General features: G+C 34.1%; 3 protein-coding genes across 5 annotated transcripts; all 3 read left to right on the forward strand.

The window, feature by feature from the left end:
- Positions 1 to 2,644: 2,644 nt before the first annotated feature.
- On the forward strand, positions 2,645 to 8,280 carry LOC108457470 (serine/threonine protein phosphatase 2A 55 kDa regulatory subunit B beta isoform-like). 2 transcript variants are annotated; one of them, XM_017756551.2, is made up of 14 exons: positions 2,645 to 3,250; positions 4,214 to 4,317; positions 4,443 to 4,541; positions 4,638 to 4,757; positions 4,946 to 5,131; positions 5,285 to 5,376; positions 5,597 to 5,715; positions 6,113 to 6,236; positions 6,362 to 6,485; positions 6,642 to 6,710; positions 6,811 to 6,902; positions 7,011 to 7,088; positions 7,306 to 7,373; positions 7,623 to 8,280. In XM_017756551.2, the coding sequence occupies exons 1-14, from the start codon at positions 3,136 to 3,138 to the stop codon at positions 7,763 to 7,765; spliced, it is 1,533 nt and encodes a 510-aa protein (XP_017612040.1). In that variant the 5' UTR covers positions 2,645 to 3,135; the 3' UTR covers positions 7,766 to 8,280. The 2 variants fall into 2 exon arrangements, with proteins under 2 accessions (XP_017612040.1, XP_052884605.1); XM_053028645.1 differs by having other exon boundaries at positions 3,130 to 3,250; positions 4,245 to 4,317.
- A 4,007-nt stretch (positions 8,281 to 12,287) lies between these two features.
- LOC108456689 (uncharacterized) lies at positions 12,288 to 17,353 on the forward strand. The gene is made up of 6 exons (XM_017755283.2): positions 12,288 to 12,668; positions 12,880 to 13,163; positions 13,258 to 13,347; positions 13,429 to 13,500; positions 13,712 to 13,828; positions 16,068 to 17,353. The coding sequence occupies exons 1-6, from the start codon at positions 12,356 to 12,358 to the stop codon at positions 17,187 to 17,189; spliced, it is 1,998 nt and encodes a 665-aa protein (XP_017610772.1). The 5' UTR covers positions 12,288 to 12,355; the 3' UTR covers positions 17,190 to 17,353.
- A 111-nt stretch (positions 17,354 to 17,464) lies between these two features.
- On the forward strand, positions 17,465 to 19,757 carry LOC108456690 (uncharacterized). 2 transcript variants are annotated; one of them, XM_017755284.2, is made up of 3 exons: positions 17,465 to 18,204; positions 18,729 to 18,919; positions 19,441 to 19,757. In XM_017755284.2, the coding sequence occupies exons 1-3, from the start codon at positions 18,154 to 18,156 to the stop codon at positions 19,625 to 19,627; spliced, it is 429 nt and encodes a 142-aa protein (XP_017610773.1). In that variant the 5' UTR covers positions 17,465 to 18,153; the 3' UTR covers positions 19,628 to 19,757. The 2 variants fall into 2 exon arrangements, with proteins under 2 accessions (XP_017610773.1, XP_017610774.1); XM_017755285.2 differs by having other exon boundaries at positions 18,179 to 18,293.
- Position 19,758: the final 1 nt, after the last annotated feature.

Raw genomic sequence — 19,758 nt, forward strand, 5'->3', positions numbered from 1 at the left:
TGACCTTAAGCACACGTTGTCACAGTGTGATTTCTAAGTTGCTCCTCGTCACAACATTGGGGTACATTGTCATAACGTGACCACTGAATTCCAACAATGTCCAATTGGTACCTATTCAAACATCCCAAGCATACAACTTATACAAAATTATTGGTCTTAAGATCTCGGTTCAACCATTTACACACACAACATGGTCAACATAAGGATCGTATGCCATTAACAACTCTTATATGCATAAACATTAACCATTTTATTAAATTTACAACATTATAGCCTAACATAGCCATGTGTACACTTGAACAACTAATTTCTAAGTACATGCCTTTTAACAAAGAGAAGAGAACTATACATACCATATTGAGTCATTGGATATAGTCTGGATGTTGACTTCACTTTTCCAAGACTTCAAGGATACTTGAATTTGCACATGAAATAAACAAATTGTACACTGAACAATAGGGCTCAATGGTACTTCCATTACTTAAATAAAATAAATAACATATCCATTAGTGAATTATTACGAGGTATATAATGTCAATGACTATTCTAAACATGTTTTATGATGCCAACTAATTCTACTAACATATTCATATTCGAACATACTATAGCAATAGTAAAATCAATTCAACTTTTTTATCCACTACCTAACTTTAATAGGTGCACATATATTATTTCATCTACCATCATCAGCTTGTATATATATATATTAAATTCCACGGCAACATTTCAACCAATTTTGAGCCTATTGGTTCACTATTATTCAATCGGCTCTCGGGGCTCGTTCTCAACTAATACATATAGTAGCTTACATACTTTATCTAGCATAACACACATATAAGCATATTATACCAATTCATTAACATTTCATAACTTCTATACTACTATTGTTATCCCAGGTTGCCCGAAAACGATGACTTTTGCTATCAAGACTCATTATACCATCTCGAGTGGTCCTGAAATAATGGGTTATTCAAATTCAACATTCTACCATCTTGGATAGCCTGACAACAATGGCTTTCACCATACTTATATTTTACTATCCCAAATGGCTCAATAACAATGGTTCTCACAGCTTACCTAACCTACCATCCTGTACGGCCCGACAACAATGACATTTAATATCTAAATATTTTAATATCCCGAATAGTTTGGCAACGATGGTTTTCTACCTAGGGCATGCCAACTAGTTTAAAGATACTCGAGTTTAGCAAGGTAACATTGAATTAATAAACATCATAACCATGTGTCGTGCTTTAATCTCATCACTAATTCACCATTTCATTGCATCATATAGTATATTTCAAGACATTTTCATACTAAAAAATACGTATCAATCAAATCATATAAATTTTTATTCTATTCAATTTAGTCAATGTCTCAAAAATTTCAATCTCGATCATAACAATTCAGTTCAAATAGCCATTGATAACTCATCTCAATGTCATGTAATGCAAAACATCATAAACATGCAATAATTAAATTGATCCTGAGTCATATAAAAATACAAATCGGGGTCCTGTGTCATTCCTCAACAACTCTCGCTTTTGCTTTCCCTCTTGATGGCCTAACGTCGACATTAGCTACGTACAATCATATAACATATATCAATATTTTACAATTTATTCAATTTAGTCCCCAGACCTGAGATAAGCATAACTTTCAATTCCTAGCTTTGGATTGAAATTCGATTTCACATATATTCATCAAGGACCCTCTACTTCCTATTCCTATGTAAATTTTATGAATTTTTTATATTTTATTCAATTTGATCCCCAATGTACGAAATAAACAATTAAGCTTTACAATTTAATCTTTTTCATAAATTAAGCTTAATTTCTATCAATTTCACACCTAATTATTCAAGAAACCCATAATGCAACTTTCTAAAACTTTAACAGTTTTAAAATTTGGTACATGGGCTAGCTAAATTAAGCTCTCATGAGTTCAAATTCATAAAAATTATAATAAAAAAAAAGACTTGAATTCACTTACCAATTTAAGGCTGTATGTTACAATTTTTTTTTTCTTTGGCAAAGACAAGGATGAATGAAGAAGATTACTTCTCATCCATTGATTTTATTATACATAGTAGGATCAAAGTTTAATTAATTTAGCTTAATTAACTTAAACTTAGTTTAATTAAATTAAGCTAACCTTTAAGCTTATCTAGTGGATATGTGGTTATCATCCACTAGTTTCTATTGTAAAATGGTTCGATTGTCATTTAGGACATTTGTATAATTACTGTTTTAATCCTCAAGCATTTCGTTAAATAAAAATTTATAGCGATTGGACTTTTATAATTTAGTCTATGGGTCCTAATTAATTATAATTTTGGCCAAATTATTTAACTAAATTTCAATTCATCAATATAATAACTCCATAAGTATCCCTATTTCATATTTAATGACTCGGTTATAACAATGACTTAAATGAAAACTTTTGAATAATTCAATAACTATTTTTTAACCTTTTGAAGTTGAGTGACCAAAATATAAATTTATTAATAGTTAATGGCATTGTGGCAGTTTACCCTTAAAATTGAAAGAGAGGATAGTCGACGTTGTTTAGTATCGTACAGCGGACCTATGGTGGCCCACATGAGTTAATATTTTTTCATCTTATACGTCCCTAAGTTGCAAAAATAAACCAAAAAAGAAAAAGGCAGAAAATAAAAGAAGAGAGAATAGAGAGGAAGCGAAAGAGAGATATATATCCCACAATCCGCCAAAAAGCTACGTCGCATTTCCTGCTCCGTCATTTTTCTATTCTCTCAAACTGAAAAAAAAAAAACTGTGGAAGTTTCAATCTATGGAGAGAGATGAAGGCAATCTACAGTAAAATCTCGTCGCTGTTCATTTTTCTTTAAAAATTTATCTGATCGATGTTCATTACCTGTAAAAAGAAAAAAAAGGCGCGGATAATTTATCATTGTGGAAGCTGTTTTCTTATCTATACGATCGATTGACAGCTTGCATTTATGAAATGGAGATTGCTTCGAATCAATGAAGTGTTTCGATTTTGTTGTAAATCTGAGTGCCAGATCGGCTCGTTGACGCATTGAGTTCGCTTTTATTTCATTTCTTGAGGTGGAATCTGTTAAATTTCTTCGCTCTTTTTTCTGGGGGGAAAGCAATGAGCAACGGCGGTGCCAAAGCAGCTGTGGCTTCGGTGGGAGCACCACAACCGCTGGACTGGAAGTTCTCGCAGGTGTTTGGAGAACGGACGGCCGGAGAGGAAGTACAGGAAGGTGTAATATTTGGAATTTTGGATTTATTCAATTCGATTCTTCTTAGGGTTTAATTACGTCTAACTGTTTATCAATCATCCAATTGTAGTTAATTTTTATCATATAATCGTTTTTCCTCATTGCTATATCCTTTTTCCATTGTTTAAGTTGTTATACGTGAGTTCAATTTGATATATATTCGATTGGATACAAGTACAATGTTAGGATCTAGTTGTTGCTTCATCACTCAATAGCTTCTTAAAGTGTGATGCGAAACAATGACGTGTAAATTGTGGTTTAACAATCTGTTCATGTTCTATAATTACTGGTTCATTTTGAGATGAGATTAATTGTTATTAACGGAATTGTAGAAATTATTAATCTATAAACTGTTATTCATACATGCCTTGCTGTTTAATTTTGCTAGTTGATCTAATTATACTAGGGTATTGGAGACTGGTGCACCATGTAAAAAGGTATTAAACAAGTCTTTGCTGGTAAGTGTCTCAGTTTGCAAGCGTCATTGATGCTTTTGACTAACATGACCAATATTGAAGTATACTTTCTTCATGTATGAAATTACTGTAGTAGTTTCTTTTGCATTGGAGGTGTTATAGAAAATAGAAAAAAGGTCCAAGTGAACTAATCAAATCATTTGACTTGGAATCCAGTCATGTGAGTGACTAGATCTACAAGCTACTGTTGTTTTGAGCCAGTGGGAAGTATATTGGTTATGTGAGCTGATTTTGACTGAGCTTTATTAGCTTTTCTCTCCATGATGCTTTCCTTTCATTGTCTTCAATGATAAGAGGAATTAATTAGAACTTTTTAACGACATATTATTCTCCATAATGCCTTTTTCTTGACAATTCTGTTTGTATGAAGAAACCAGTCGTGGGTATGAAGTGTTGGTTCTTGTTTGTCCTTCATGTTCTGCTTCATCTGCTCACTTCATTTACGTCCTTTTTTCATTTTCCTTTTCAGTTGATATCATATCTGCTATTGAATTTGATAGAACTGGTGATCACCTTGCCACTGGAGATCGCGGGGGTCGGGTGGTTTTGTTTGAAAGGACTGACACTCGAGATGTATGTCTTCTGACTGTTTTCCTGTTTATATTTCTGAAAGTATCTTGTTTCAGTCACTGTCTTGCTCCATGTTATGTTGCCACACTTTACAATAAAGTTCTCTGACAAAAAAGTATAATATGTAGTATGCTGGACGTCGGAGAGATCTGGAGAAGATGAATTATCCAATGAATAGGCACCCTGAGTTTCGATATAAAACTGAGTTTCAGAGCCATGAACCTGAGGTATTTATTACGCAAAGTTTTAGATTGTTCTAGTTTACTAAACATTTCTGGACTTGAATTTTAATTATAGTGATAAACTTTATTGGTTTGATACAGTTTGACTATCTCAAGAGCTTGGAAATTGAGGAGAAGATCAACAAAATTAGGTGGTGCCAGTCAGCTAATGGTGCTCTATTTCTTTTGTCTACAAATGACAAAACAATAAAGTTCTGGAAGGTAGGTAACGGCATCTTTTTATTCTGGATTTTACCATCATGAATTTGTACTCAGACTAGTACCGCGATAATCTCTCTATTTTGTTTTTCCAAGGAACACCAATTTCCCACAAGCAGCAGCACAGAAAATCTAAAAATCAAACCCTGCCGCTATGTTAGTTTTTCTAATGTGATGTCAAATTTGGACAGGTACAAGAGAAGAAGGTCAAAAAAGTATGTGACATGAATGTGGACTCCAGCAAAGCCATGGGAAATGGTCCTATTGTTGATTCAAGTATATCAACAAGCTCCAAACAATTCATTGAGAATGGAGGATGCATAAGAAATGACTTTTCATTCCCAACTGGGGGTTTCCCATCTTTGCGTTTGCCAGTGGTAGTTTCCAATCCAGAATGCTTATTTCTAAGAATAACAATTAAACATATTTTGTTTATTTTTGTTATGCTTAAATGGTTTAGGAAATGTTTGATATGTGAATGTTATTGTATATATGATTTGCTAGTCTAACATTTAATACTATATAATCAGGTAACCAGTCTTGAGACGAATCTTATGGCTAGATGTCGAAGGATATATGCTCATGCCCATGACTATCATATTAATTCCATTTCCAGCAACAGGTCCATATCCTTATTTGATTTAATTTAGCTTCAACCTTTCCTCGCCCTCTCAATCCTTATGGTACATCTGCTTAGTTTCCATTGAGTTTCAACTTTCTTGGGGCTGAATCTTTTTTATTGTTGTGGTTTGAGGATGGTGCTTGACTTTTGAAGTTGAAAACTCTTAGTTTGGTCATGATTTTACCAAATACTTAATTATTCCTTTCTTTTTGATTTGTAGTGATGGTGAAACTTTTATTTCGGCTGATGATCTGCGAATTAATCTCTGGAACATGGAAATTAGCGACCAAAGTTTTAACATTGTCGATGTGAAACCTGCAAACATGGAGGATTTGACTGGTGGGAATCCCTTTTTTGATTGGCAATTTTGGATCCATTTGGATTTTCTTATTCTTTTTTCTTCTATTGCATATGGTTGACTGGTAAAAGAAACTATTCTTTCTGGTATCGCCATCCCTCTTTGCCTTCCTTTCTGTTTTTTGTAATTTGTCTGGAAGTTTTTCTTCCTCTTTTCAGTTCACCACCCTCCTTCCTCTTTCTTTCTCTTCTTTTCATATTTTTTTCTTTTTCTTTTGAGAGCGTAGGAGTTGGGGTTGAAGGGAGGCAGGGCCCTATCTCACTCTTTGGGTTTTGCAAACATCATTCCTGTCAGCTTATATTATGATCCCCTGTAAACATACTACTATATGTATATGTCATGTTCGCATAATTTATTTGCTTCAGTTAATACTTGCAGAGGTGATAACTTCAGCAGAATTTCATCCTAAGCACTGTAATATGTTAGCTTATAGTAGTTCGAAGGGTTCAATTCGTCTTATTGATATGCGACAGTCTGCACTATGTGATACTCACAGCAAATTGTAAGTGGCCTGGGGTATTTCTGTTTTTATTGGTTTATTTGTTTTTGTGGTTTGAAAAATCGTCATTAGATTTAGCCACTTATACTGTATTTTCCTTCTGATTTTAAGATTCTTTTATGCTACAGGTTTGAGGAACAAGATGCTCCCGGCACCATGTCTTTTTTCACAGAGATCATAGCATCAATCTCAGACATTAAGTTTGCTAAGGATGGGAGACATATTCTAAGTCGTGACTACATGAACCTTAAGGTTGATAAGTTTCTATATGAAATTAATTTTTCTCTTTCAAGCAACCTTTGTCATGCCTTCCGGATATGATGCTAGTATAATAGCTGAATCTCTAGATTTATATACTCTTTTCTCTTCTATTGTTCTGTAACAAGGTCTTCATTTTTCGGCTGACAGTTGTGGGACATAAATATGGATTCTGGTCCAGTTGCTACTTTCCAGGTTCATGAACATCTTAGACCTAAGGTAACATATTTGTTTAAGATTCTTCTGATGGGTTTAGATAATATTTAGAAAGGGACACTAAGTTTGTCTCCACACGGTGGATTTTTTTTTTGGGGTGCAGCTTTGTGATCTCTATGAAAATGATTCCATCTTTGACAAATTTGAGTGTTGTCTTAGTGGAGATGGACTTCGAGTGGCTACTGGTTCATATAGGTATGGTTTATATATCTTAACGGCTCTCTTTATCCTTTTAAATTAAACATCCACTATATGCCAGGACCTGGACATTATTATACTGTAGTGTCTTTTTTGTGATTTCAGCAATCTGTTCCGGGTATTTGGTTGTTCTGAAGGTAGTACAGAAGCAACAACACTGGAAGCCAGCAAAAACCCCACGAGGTAATCTTTTGATGTTTTTGGCTACTTTTTAATCCAAAAAAAATGAAAAGAAAAGAAAAAGGGAATATATTATTGGCTACTTGACTATCATAAACATGATAACGTGAGTAGCTTCTAAGGTATTTGTTTGACCTTTTATTGTTTTCAAAAGTCCTCAATCAATGTCTTATTGGTTGTCAGAAATTATTCCCCTTTTAAGTTATTATTGAATTTCCAGGAGACAAGGACAGACTTCATCAAGGCCTTGCAGATCCCTTGGTAGTCTCTCTGGTGTTGTCAGACGAGGTGTTCTTAAACATCCTTTGTACAGAGTGAAAATTTTGATATGTCCTGATTTGTGTTCCGTCAGTTTAATATTCTTTTCTTGCATAAGAAATTCATTTAATCACTGATTTGTGATTGGTGAATTAGGATTATAACTTTTGCTAACTAGTTCTCGAACTATTACTGATTCATGGATAACATTTTATATATTGTATACATGTCTGAGGGTTATTTATCTATATATCTCTTTCTCTTTGACTCCATTTTCAGTGAAAGGAGCAGATAACTTGGGAGTCGATGCTAATGGAAACACTTCTGATTTCACAACAAAGTTGCTACACCTAGCATGGCATCCGACTGAAAACTCTATTGCTTGTGCTGCATCAAACAGTCTTTACATGTATTATGCATGAAGCTGACCCAACAAAGCTCGAGATTATTTTGCTAGAGATATCGCTACAAATTCTTCCCTAATTAATTATGGGGAAGAAGCTGCAGCCGATGTTATCAGACAATCTTGGTGATTCATGGAAATTCCCGATCATGTCTTTCACACCAGAGTTCAATGTAGCTGTTGTTGATCTGTTGCCCACTGATTTAAATATTCTTTGTAGGGTTAGACACAGTGTATATCCCTACTATGTTTTGTTTAGGTGGAAGAAAATGAGCACTTCTCCGCAACTTCTGAACTGAAGTCTGAATCAAAAGCTTCTCTAGCTGGGGCTGCAATGCAACGTTGCCTTGCTGGGTTTGAGAGACTCATGGTGTCTTTAACCCCCAACATCAAAGGAAAAAGAAAAGAAGCTATATATATAGATATATATACACATATATATATACTGTTGGATCAATTCGCATTGATATTATTATGTGCTTAAAATCCTGTACCATTTTAACTTTAATTTTTCTTTTTTAGAATTTTTCATAATTATGATTGCTGCTATTTAATTTCTATCCATTCTTTACATCAAATACAAAGAAATGCTAGTTCGCCACTTCCATGTTTCAGTTGTATGTAACAGGTTAATCAAGATATAAAATGTTTATCATGTTAGTCCCTTCAGAATTTATTAGTCATAATACTTAAATAACTCTTTCAGCTACGATCAATTAAATTAATATTAGATATAATTATAAAATAATGACCAGGTTATAAATGTTTCGAAGTCTATTTAATATGAAATTTTAATGCATTGAAATTTGTCAGTAATTTTAAACGTTAAATTATGTTATATAATTTAAACAGTTTTAATGTTGTTAATGATCGGAAAGTATAGAAACTTAATTTACGTGAATGAACGACAATAAAGTAAGTAAATTCAGCAGATGGTAGAGGGCTCTTTTGGATAAGAAAAGTAAAAGTTACTGTGCTTGTAGGTGATTGTTTAGAGATATTAGTATTTAAAATAATGATAATTTTATCAACTTCTTTTTATAAATAGAGGGGTATTAGCATGTTTAGATGCAAGTGTGCTTCCTATTTAATTAGAGGGATCTTTCGAGAAAGATTGAGAAGTATGCTTATATTCTAAAGCTCCAAACAATTCTTAAATTATTCCAATAGTGGAATAATTTAAGAATTCAAACAATTTTCAGAATTCCTTTTAATATTTTTTATTAAGTTGAATATATCCTTCTAATTTCTAATTTCATTTTTTAAGTAATTCAAAATATTATGTCAAGAAATATTTCATAAATAATGATGAATAAATAATTCATAAACAATAACAAATAACTCGAAATTATAATTGAAAGTTGTTTTCAAATCCAAACTTTTAAATTTGTCTTACACATAAAAATCAGAAAATTGTGATGTTAATCAACCGAAACACCGCCAATCACTCACCTAACCTCCTCTCCGCACCACTCTCCATTCTCTCTCCTCTTCTTCTTCCTCTCTGACCACATATGCTCTCGCCTTTTTTCTCCCTCAACCCTCATTCCTTTGGTTGGCCTCTCCAAGATTATTGAGTGCATAATCTCTAAAGTCAATGACTTTGAATTTTAAAAACTAGGTTTCCATTATTGACATTGTTGACTATATGTCACGTGTTATTTGAAAATTAAATTTATGTAATTTTAATTTTCTTTGCAAGTTTTAATCATGTTCTTTACATTTTAAAGGATGTTAAAATCTTTTTTTGGGAGCATGAACAAATTATTATCCAAGTAACATTGACACTTTTATTTTTTATTTTTTATATAGCATGTATAATTATGTGTAAATATAAATTTTGAAATTATAATTATCAAATAAATAAAGTAATTGTTAGTAGTAAACTATTATTAATTGGAGCGACATGATGTTGTTGCTTTATTGATTAATTTAAAGCTTATGTTTATGTGTATGCAATGATACCCATTGTAAAGTCTCATTGTTTAATATTTTTAAGTACTAACTATTGTACTTTGAAGATATTATATTTTCTCATAAAAGATATTACATTTTAAATTTACTTGAATCCTTAAATAAAAAAAATGTAAACTTAATTTAAATTTGTAATTTCTCAAAATTTACAATACTAAATATGATAAATAACACTAATAATTGGTAATTTCATAATGGTACCTATTTATATGACAAAATACTATATATTTTTAACAAGGACTATAAATATTTACTGCAGTAAATATAAATATTTTTCATGACAACTGATTCATTTATTTTAATTTAAATATAATATTGTATTACTAATAGTGAGAGTAGTAATAACAATAATAAATTATATTAACTTGTGCAGGAAAAAAACTTCATGAGCGACAACTTGTCCAACAATCCAAAAGAAGAGTCAATTTATAAATTAAAAATAGAAATAAATGATATATGAAAATTAAAAAAACACGATTGGTCGCGCACATTGAATCAATACCTACAGTGGATTTTTTATTGGGTAAACTGCAAAAATAGTCACTTTTGTTTGCCTCATGTTACATTTTAGTCACTTATGTTTTAAATGTTACGTTTTAGTCACTTATGTTATTATTTTGTTACGAAGTGATCACTCTTCCGTTAAGTTCTGTTATCTCCCTAACGGTAATCCTACATGGCAGTCCAACTAGATATTACTGAATCTGCTAATACATACTTCATCCGGATAAAGTATGCATTATTAAATTTAAATTAAAATATTAAATAAGAAATAAAATTATAAAATAATATGTTATTTGGAAAATAACTATTATTGTAATGAGATACATGTTTTATTAAGCATAAGTATTTAAAATTTTGTTTTTGTAATGTGATACATGCGTAAATATATATATATATATATATATATATATATATAATCATATTAGTGAATCTGCTAATACATACTTCATCTGGATGAAGTACGTATTAGCAGATTTAGTAATATCTAGTTAGACTGCCACGTAGAATTACCGTTAGGGAGATAACAGAACTTAACGGAAGAGTGATCACTTCGTAACAAAATAATAATATAAGTGACTAAAACGTAACATTTCAATCATGAATGACTAAAATGTAACATGAGTCAAACAAAAGTGACTATTTTTGAGTTTACCCTTTTTTATTTTGTACATACAGAAAAAATGAAAAATCCAATTCACGCGCACAAGTGACAAGAGGAAAAAATATCCAAATCTAGGATTAATATATAGATAATAAAAGTTTTAATTGTTATATTTTCCCGGGTTTTTTACCCCAATATTATAAAAAAAAAAATTTATACACCAAAATAGGTTGTCAGTCAGATTAATTACGAAAATGGTATACTTTTTGGGGTTGTGCCTACCTGACAGGCACAACCTATTATTTTATTATTATTATTTTTTTTGTTTTAAAAAATTATTATTATATTATTTTTAATATTTATATTAATATATAGATAAAAATACGGGTTTTACGGATAAAAATACCAAAAGCGATCGAGCATCGTGTAGGCACGACTAGTCGTGTCTGACAATTAAGCACAACACCTTGCACATTTCCTTTTCTTTCTTTGCATTTTAAAAAATTAGTCTTATATCACTTTTGGTCCTCTACTAGGCCTAAAATTAAAATTCAATCTTTATACTTGAATTTCTACAATAATATTTGGTTCTATTTTTATAATTTTTCCAAATAATTAATATTGTTAATTACTCGATAAAATTTTTACGTGTTTTTAAAAAAAAATTAGTTTAACAAAATAATGATATGTTAAGTTAGAATAAGTTTTAAATAATAAAATTTCTAACAAACTTGTATTAAAATTTTTGTTAATTACTCTATAAAATTTTGATTAGTTTAACAAAACAATGATATGTTAAGTTGGAATAAGTTTTAAATAATAAAATTTCTAACAAAATTGTATTAAAATTTTTGTTAATTACTTCGATAAAATTTTGGCGTGTTTTTTAAACAAAATATTAATTTAACAAAACAATGATATGTTAAGTTGGAATACATTTTTGTTAGAAATTTTATTATTTAAAACTTATTCTAACTTAACATATCATTATTTTGTTAAACTAATTTTTGTTTAAAAACACGCCAAAATTTTATCGAGTAATTAACAATATTAATTATTTGGAAAAAATTATAAAAATAGAACCAAATATTATTGTAGAAATTCAAGTATAAAGATTGAATTTTAATTTTAGGCCTAGTAGAGGGACCAAAAGTGATATAAGACCAATTTTTGTAAAATACAAAGAAAGAAAAGGAATGTGTAAGGTGTTAGCCTATCAGTGCACGATTAGTCGTGCCTACCGATGTGCTCAACTCGCTTTATTTTTATCCGATAAAACTCGATTTTTATCTATATATTAATATAAATATTAAAAATAATATAATAATAATTTTTAAAATAAAAAATAATAATAAATAATAATTTGTCTGTCAGTAAGACAACCCCAAAAAGTATACCATTTTCGTAATTAATCTGACAATCTATTTTGGTGTATAAATTTTTTTTTTATAATATTAGGGTAAAAAACCCTATTTTCCCCACTCACACTCGCGCTATCCCTCTAGGGTTTCTCTCTCTCTCTCTCAAACTATGGCAGACGAAGGCCAATACTCTTCAGGCCCCGACTCAGGTAGCCACAAGCGCAAATACGATGACCAGGGGCCGCCGTCTTCCGTTGGCCGGAGGTCCACAGGGTTCTCGTCTCCAGATTCCGCTCCTCCTCCTTCCTATAACAGCGTCCCGCCACCGCTTGACGGCATCGAGATGGCCAAGCAGCGAGCTCAGGAGATTGCTGCTCGCCTTACGGCGGCCTCCGCTGGCTCTGAAGCCAAGCGCCCTCGTGTCGAGAACGGTTCTGGCGGTGGTTTTGATAACGAGAAGGGATTTATGTCCGGTCCTTCTGGTATAGCTTCCCCATTGTCTCTGTTTCTTGCCCATAACACGGTTTCTTGAATGGTAGAAACTTCATTATTTGAGGGGATTATTGCATCTAGGGTTTTGTATTTAGGGTTTCGAACTTTTAACTGTATATTGACTTTTTTCAGCTGGTAATAGTATAGATCTGATTTTTGAAAGTTGATGCAAAGCGTAATGAAGAGCTCTAATAAATGCAGATATAAAGCATATGTCAAGCTCTGCTCCTTCGGCAATACCTGTTTCATATGGTAGCTACCATGGTACTAGCAAAAAGATTGACATTCCACAAAATAGGGTTGGTGTTATAATTGGCAAAGCTGGAGAAACCATTAAATATCTTCAACTGCAATCTGGCGCAAAGATTCAGGTCCAGCGAGATATGGATTCAGATCCTAATTCCGTGACTAGGCCTGTGGAGCTCATGGGTACTGCTGAACAAATAGCTAAGGCTGAGCAGTTGATAAATGATGTTCTGGCGGAGGTTATTCATCCTTTATTTTTTATCCATGCGAAATTGTTGTATTGACCTGTTGCAGAATTTGAGTGTAGTAATATCTTTTTAATGCTTTGTCCAGGCTGAAGCAGGAGGTTCTGGCATAGTTTCTCGAAGATTGACAGGACATGCTGGAAGTGAGCACTTTGAAATGAAGATACCAAATAACAAGGTATCCAATTTTAAAGTGTTACTCAGCTTTGTTCATTGACTTTATTGTTTCAAGATAATATGTTATTCTGCTTGATCTCAGGTTGGCCTGGTGATTGGTAAAGGTGGTGAAACAATTAAAAATATGCAAGCTAGAACTGGAGCTCGTATTCAGGTTTGAGTCATAATAGTCATCTTTATGTGGAAGTTCTCTGTTGTTGCTTAGCTTCAGATCCATGGATGTGTATTTATTTGAATTATATTCAGCTAACTTTGGACCAGCTTTTATTTATTCTTAAGCAGTTCTGAACTATGCTCTTTTGAACCAGTCATAATTGCACCTGCAAATATGGTTTGACAGCAGTTCATATGCTATTCTTGTGCAGGTGATCCCGTTGCACTTGCCCCCGGGTGATACATCTACAGAAAGGACATTACACATAGATGGGACTAGTGAACAGATTAAAACTGCTAGAGAATTGGTTGATGAGGTCATAAGTGAGGTATGCTTGGATGTGATTCTAGGAGGAAATGTTTTCCTTGAGTTAAAATATTCCGCCCCTCTTCTTTTACCTGGATCGCTTGTGCTTGTTTTGCACGTACATTATGCATGTCACTCCTGTAGTTCTATCCATAAATGTTCTTATTTGAGTGTTGATTTTCTGTGATTTTGGAAGCATCATGCTTTTTCAGTTTGCTGTCGTCATATTCCTTATATTATTAATTGCAGGGTAAAACCATCGTTGTCCATTTGGGTAAAGTAGGGACTAAATTCTTACTCCATATGTTCATTTTTTCCTAAATAGACTGTTATTATGATCTGTTAATCATTGCCTCTGGTCAATGTTTTGAAAATCTTCCCTTTGTTTTTTCAAATTTTTACATTTCCTCGTACTTGTATGTACCAATTGAGAAAGTATATGGTTCTCCCACACAGGTTTTACCGTTTCTTCCAAGTATTCTGATGAATAATTTTAGGTGCTTTTATATCCCCATTTCTGGATGTAGTTATTCAGCCACTTTGAGATATAGATTGGATTTACATTATCATCAATATCTTTCTTCCCTTTGTTCCACTTGTTAAATCTTGAGAGTTGCAGACATCTTTTGCTGGTGATCCTTGTTGCTATGACAGCTGATTGAGAAATTGTCATATTTTTCAAGATGACTAGTGGGAGATGAGCAGATCCTCTACTTTGTAAGAGATTCGACGACTGTTTTGTATCAAAATTTTATGGTTCTAGTTTTATGTTAGGAGCTAACATATGGTAGTCTGAACTGGTTGGTATCCTTCTTGAAATCTTATCCGTGGATTTATAGTATTACATGCCAAATTCAAACTGTCAAGGTCTTATCTGCAGTTGGTTTCTTATATATTATTAAAGTAAATTGTGTGTTAAGGATTCAAACAGCTGTGAGTCACAGATGGTTACTGTTCTTTAGTTCTACTTCAGTTTTGTGCTGATGTTTTATGTTTAGTTTGCAAGGCAGGTCTTGCCCCCTCAGATGTTAGGATATAGTGCTATAAACAAGGACTTCATTCTGGCGATAGAACTCCAATATTTTCGTCATCCTTTGGTTTAGTATGTATTGGCCAATTGATAACACCAGCATTTGTTTCTGTCTTGGCGTTTCCTCTGCATTGTGTGCTATGGTTTGAGATCCTAGCTTAATATTTAGTAATCTTTTATTTTGAGAGAGGCTTGAAGTTGTTGGATATTAAGGTTGCTAAATATTAGACTCTTATATTAAATAATGTTCCCATTTCTGTTAGTCTTTCCACTTGTTAAATAGTTAACGTGGATGCTATAGTTTTTTTGTACTTAATGTAGTGCTTAATTTGGCTTATTCTTTGAATATTTAATCTTTTCAATCTTATTTACTTATTTGAGTGTACCTGGTTTCTTCTCCGTTATCAACAGTGTTGGCTGGGGATTACAAGTTCTCATAACCTTGAATTTTCTACTCTGAAAATTTAAATTACACTCTCTACCTGCTAAAAGATTGTTTTCTCTAACTAAAAGATGTTCTTTAACCCTAATTGTCGGGTTTATTTGCATTGGATTTCTCCTTGTTCATCATTTGGGTTGGATTTTTTTTCATCAGAAAATTCTGACTTTGAGGTGGTATATATGAAGAAAATTTGATGATAAAGGTTCATTATCCAATCTAAATGCAGATAATAATCCTTAAGTGTTTGATCTATATTGCATTTTTCTTTCCTTTTTGGTATATAAAATTTTAGGGTCTGTTTTAAGAGATAATTTGCTTAATTCGTGTTGATTGATCTTTTCTAGGACTGTTAAATAAGATGATATGTAGTGTACTTTTAACTGTGAGTTTCTTGCCTGTATATGGCAATGTAGTACATAGTTATTTTGTCTTTAATATGAAAGCTTCTATTAGTGTTTCTGGGTTTTTTCTCTTTGCACCCATTCACTTCAATTAAGGAGAGGATGGGCTTCTGCTGGAGTAAAACACAATATTCCTTCCGACCATACGGTATGTAGGCATTTTAAACCCTTCGTACTATTGTACAAACTCCATTAAATCCACTGTGGACATATTTTGTGTATTTTTGCAGTTTTATGCTGATTTTAATACTTGCTATTTAGTTGTTTTTTTTGGTATATCCCTATTTGTTTATAGATGCATATTCTGTTTCGCTGTATATCTTTATGTGCCACTGTGCCTGCATCAAATAAAAGTGAACTTGTTATTTGAGGAAATAATTTTGTGCAGAATCGTATGAGAAATCCAGCAATGGCTGGAGGTTATCAACAGCAAGGATATCAAGCACGACCACCTGCAAACTGGGGCCAAGGGGCTCCTCAAATGCAGCAACCTGGCTATGGTTATATGCAACCTGGAGCTTATCCTGGCCCTTCACCACAGTATAACATGTCTCAGCCACCTTATGGGGGCTATCCTTCCCAACCTTCATCTGGTGGATATGCCTCTGGTTGGGACCAGTCAGCTATACCACCAAACCAGCAAAGTTCTTCTGCAGGTGGTTATGATTACTATAATCAACAGCAGCCTTCACAGCAGCAGCAAACGCCTGGTGGTTCAGCAGCTCCAACTGATAATAGTGGTTACCATTACAGTCAGCCACCAGCTTCTGGCTACATGCAACCAGGACAAGGTTATGCTCAGGATGGCTATGGTGGATACCATGCACCTCCACAATCAGGTTATGGACAACCAGCATCATATGAACAACAAGGTTATGGCTCGGCACAAAGCTATGGCAGTGCAACGAACCCTACTCAAGAGGGTCACACTCCCTCCTATGGTGGTCAAGGAGATGCTGGTCAAGCACCTACTTCTACCCAACCTTCTGCGGTGGGTCAGCAAGGGTACAATACAAGTCAGGTGCCTAGCCCAAATCCTGGCAGTTATCCACCTCAAGGAAGTACTCAACCTAGTTACAGTCAGAGTGGCTATGGGAGTCAACCACCAGCTCAGTCGGGCTATGGACCTGGGTATGGACCACCACAAGGGCAGAAACCACTGGTCAATCACCCTGCCTATGGGCAGACACAGCAGTCTCCTACCACCCCAGGAAGCTATGGCCAGGCAGGATATCTATCGCAGCCTCCATCTTCTGGCTATGGACAAGCAGAATCAGGTTTGCAACGGCCTCAATCATCTACTTATGGTGGTGCTGCAGCTGCGCAGCCGGGATATGGTGCCCCACCCTATGCAGCACAATATAACGCCTCTTATAGCAGTTATTCACAGCCTCCAGCATATCCTTCTGACAGCAATGCAAGTGGGGGCACTCGTGGGACTTATGAGGCAGCGCCAGCTGCTCAAACCGGGCAGCAAGGTGGAGCTGGAAATGCATCACCGCGAACTTGATTAGGGGTAAGTTTGTTTTAAGACGATTAAATATTTTGGTACTTGATGCAAATGGTTTTATTGTACTCCAGGTAGATCTAGCTATAGTTTTTGCAATGTGATTTAAAGTAATGCTAGTGTTTACTTCGATATTTTGATGCTGCAAATGGTTTTGGATGGTTTAATTGTCTTGCACTTTTATGCTTGTGTTTTAATCTGAGGACTATAATTGCTTGTTTTAAGTAGTCATTTTGTTCATCTTATAAATTGATATTCTTGAGGAATATCTTTATCCTGTGGAGGTTGGTTATAATGTTATACAAGGCAGATGCTGCAGCATTCCTATCAATGATCGACGAGGGAGCAAGCAATTGCCATCTGGGCCAAACAAACTGAAAATAATAATACCCAAAAAAGTGAAATTTACTGAAATACCCCCTGTTAAATTGGTAAACCGACGTTACCATTTATTATTCCGTTAATCTTACAATTTTCATCTTGTGATTTTCGGTCTCTGACGTTCCAATATTTGCCATTTTTTTTCTCATGTGCTTTCGCCTTTTATTTTTCCAAACCTAAAATCCTATCGGTGTGAGACCATGGCTGAATCGAAAGGAATGAGGGGAAAAAAAAAAGATAGAATTTCTCGCTGCTCAGCTCTCTGTGTGCCGAAAATTTCGCTTCATTTTCGAGCCTAAATATAATGAATTATAGTGGGAGTATTCGATTATTTTTCTTGACAATAATGGTGCCATAATTTAATTCAACATATGATATCTTTCTGGCAAAATCGTCACAATGAACAAAAAAATGGGGATCACTTTAGAGAGTATGGCCAAAAACAGGAGGAAAATGAGGAGATTGTAGACTAACCAGGTTGTATTCAAAGTTAATTCTTCGCTGCCATGTGTTAAAACTTGAAACTGAAAATTGTATCGTGTTCTTCGGCGACGGGGAGACTGGGTCTCTGACAGATGGCGTAATAATGAACGTTCAAGCTAGTAAAACTCACCAGGAAGGAATTTATATTAATAGGGTAAGTTATATTCTCGGTTCTCAATTTGCTCTCTCTCATCCCCCACGCACATATCGGAAAAAAACTATTCATTTTTTTTCTCTTCACAGGTTCGCACGCTTCACTCTTATTTGCTTCTTAATATTTCCTTATTCAACTTTTATACTGTTGTCTCTTTCTTTAATCTTCATTGTTTACCGACCGAGTTCTATGGAGGGTTTATAGGTTTTTTATGGAACATGTTCATATTTCCCGTCTTTTTCATTTCCTTGTTTTAATTAGTTTAATGCTGCTTAAGAAATTACGTCTCCTCTCTTGTTTCAAATTGATTTGTTGATTTGATCTTTAGAATTTGGATATATGTATCGTGTGGTAATTACGTCACGGTATGATGAATTTAAGACGCGCAATTCTGGAATGATTTGATGGAGAATGTTCAAATTTTACGAACGACGACGCTGAGTTGAATATCTTTTGGTGCAAATCGAACGCTTTATCGTAAAATTATACGGATTCAATCATGATATTTGGTTTTATTTGTGAAGCTAATGGCGTTGACATTGAAGTTGGCTCAGTTGCAGTCCAAGGCAACTCGAGCATCCCAGTTGGTATCAAAGCACGCTCCTCTGTACTACAAGCAGCTACTTGAGCAGAATAAACACTACATTCAGGACCCACCCACTGTTGAGAAATGTAACCTTTTATCAAAGCAATTATTTTACACTCGTCTAGCCAGGTTATCTCCTATGACCAAACCACTGCATTGTAATTTTGGGTGATATCTTTCCCTTTTTTTTGAGATTCTTTGCATATAGATTGATAGACGCTGCAAATGACGGTCGAATGTTAAAGGTCTGAGCTGAAAGCTTATGCTGGTAGTTGATCTTGGTGTCAACGGTAAAAGGGCAACGGAGAGGGTTCTTGTCCTTGTTTCGAGTTATTGCTTCGACTTTTGTCTCTCCTATAACAAACAATGCCATGCAAAGCATGGCAACGGGTTGAAACAAAAGGCGTGGCTGCATTTTAGTGTTAAACGTTAGCCTAGACTTCTCCCAATATCGTATATTCGTTTTTCACTTTTTCCTTGAGCCTCTATCGATTGCCCTATGCTTCCCTGCATTGATCAAACCGTCATGCTGATCCATTGGATATTGCTTTGTTTACAGACAAGTTTCCCTTCTTGTATCGTCACTGCTTAGTGTTGTTTGATTGTGATTTTCTGTGCTTGTGATGATATGTACATGTGATTCGATGCAGCATTCCTAGCCGATACGAGGCATTCCAGAAGGAGATGGATTATGTGAAGCTAATGTGGAAGAAAAGGAATGAATGGAAGATTGAAGATGCAGGAATTGCTACACTGTTCGGGTTAGAATGTTTTGCTTGGTATTGTACAGGAGAGATTGTTGGTCGAGGTTTCACCTTCACCGGCTATTACATCTAATTGAGTCACCAATAACGGCTTCTGAAGATGAGCTGGTCTAGCTTTTTACTATATTCGTTTTCTTGAATGTTTCCGTCAAAACATACGGTTTTGCCGTTCTATAAGAAAAATCAGACTGAGCTAGCGATAAC

Source organism: Gossypium arboreum, chromosome 5 (genome assembly GCF_025698485.1).
Source record: "Gossypium arboreum isolate Shixiya-1 chromosome 5, ASM2569848v2, whole genome shotgun sequence".
NCBI lineage: Eukaryota > Viridiplantae > Streptophyta > Magnoliopsida > Malvales > Malvaceae > Gossypium > Gossypium arboreum.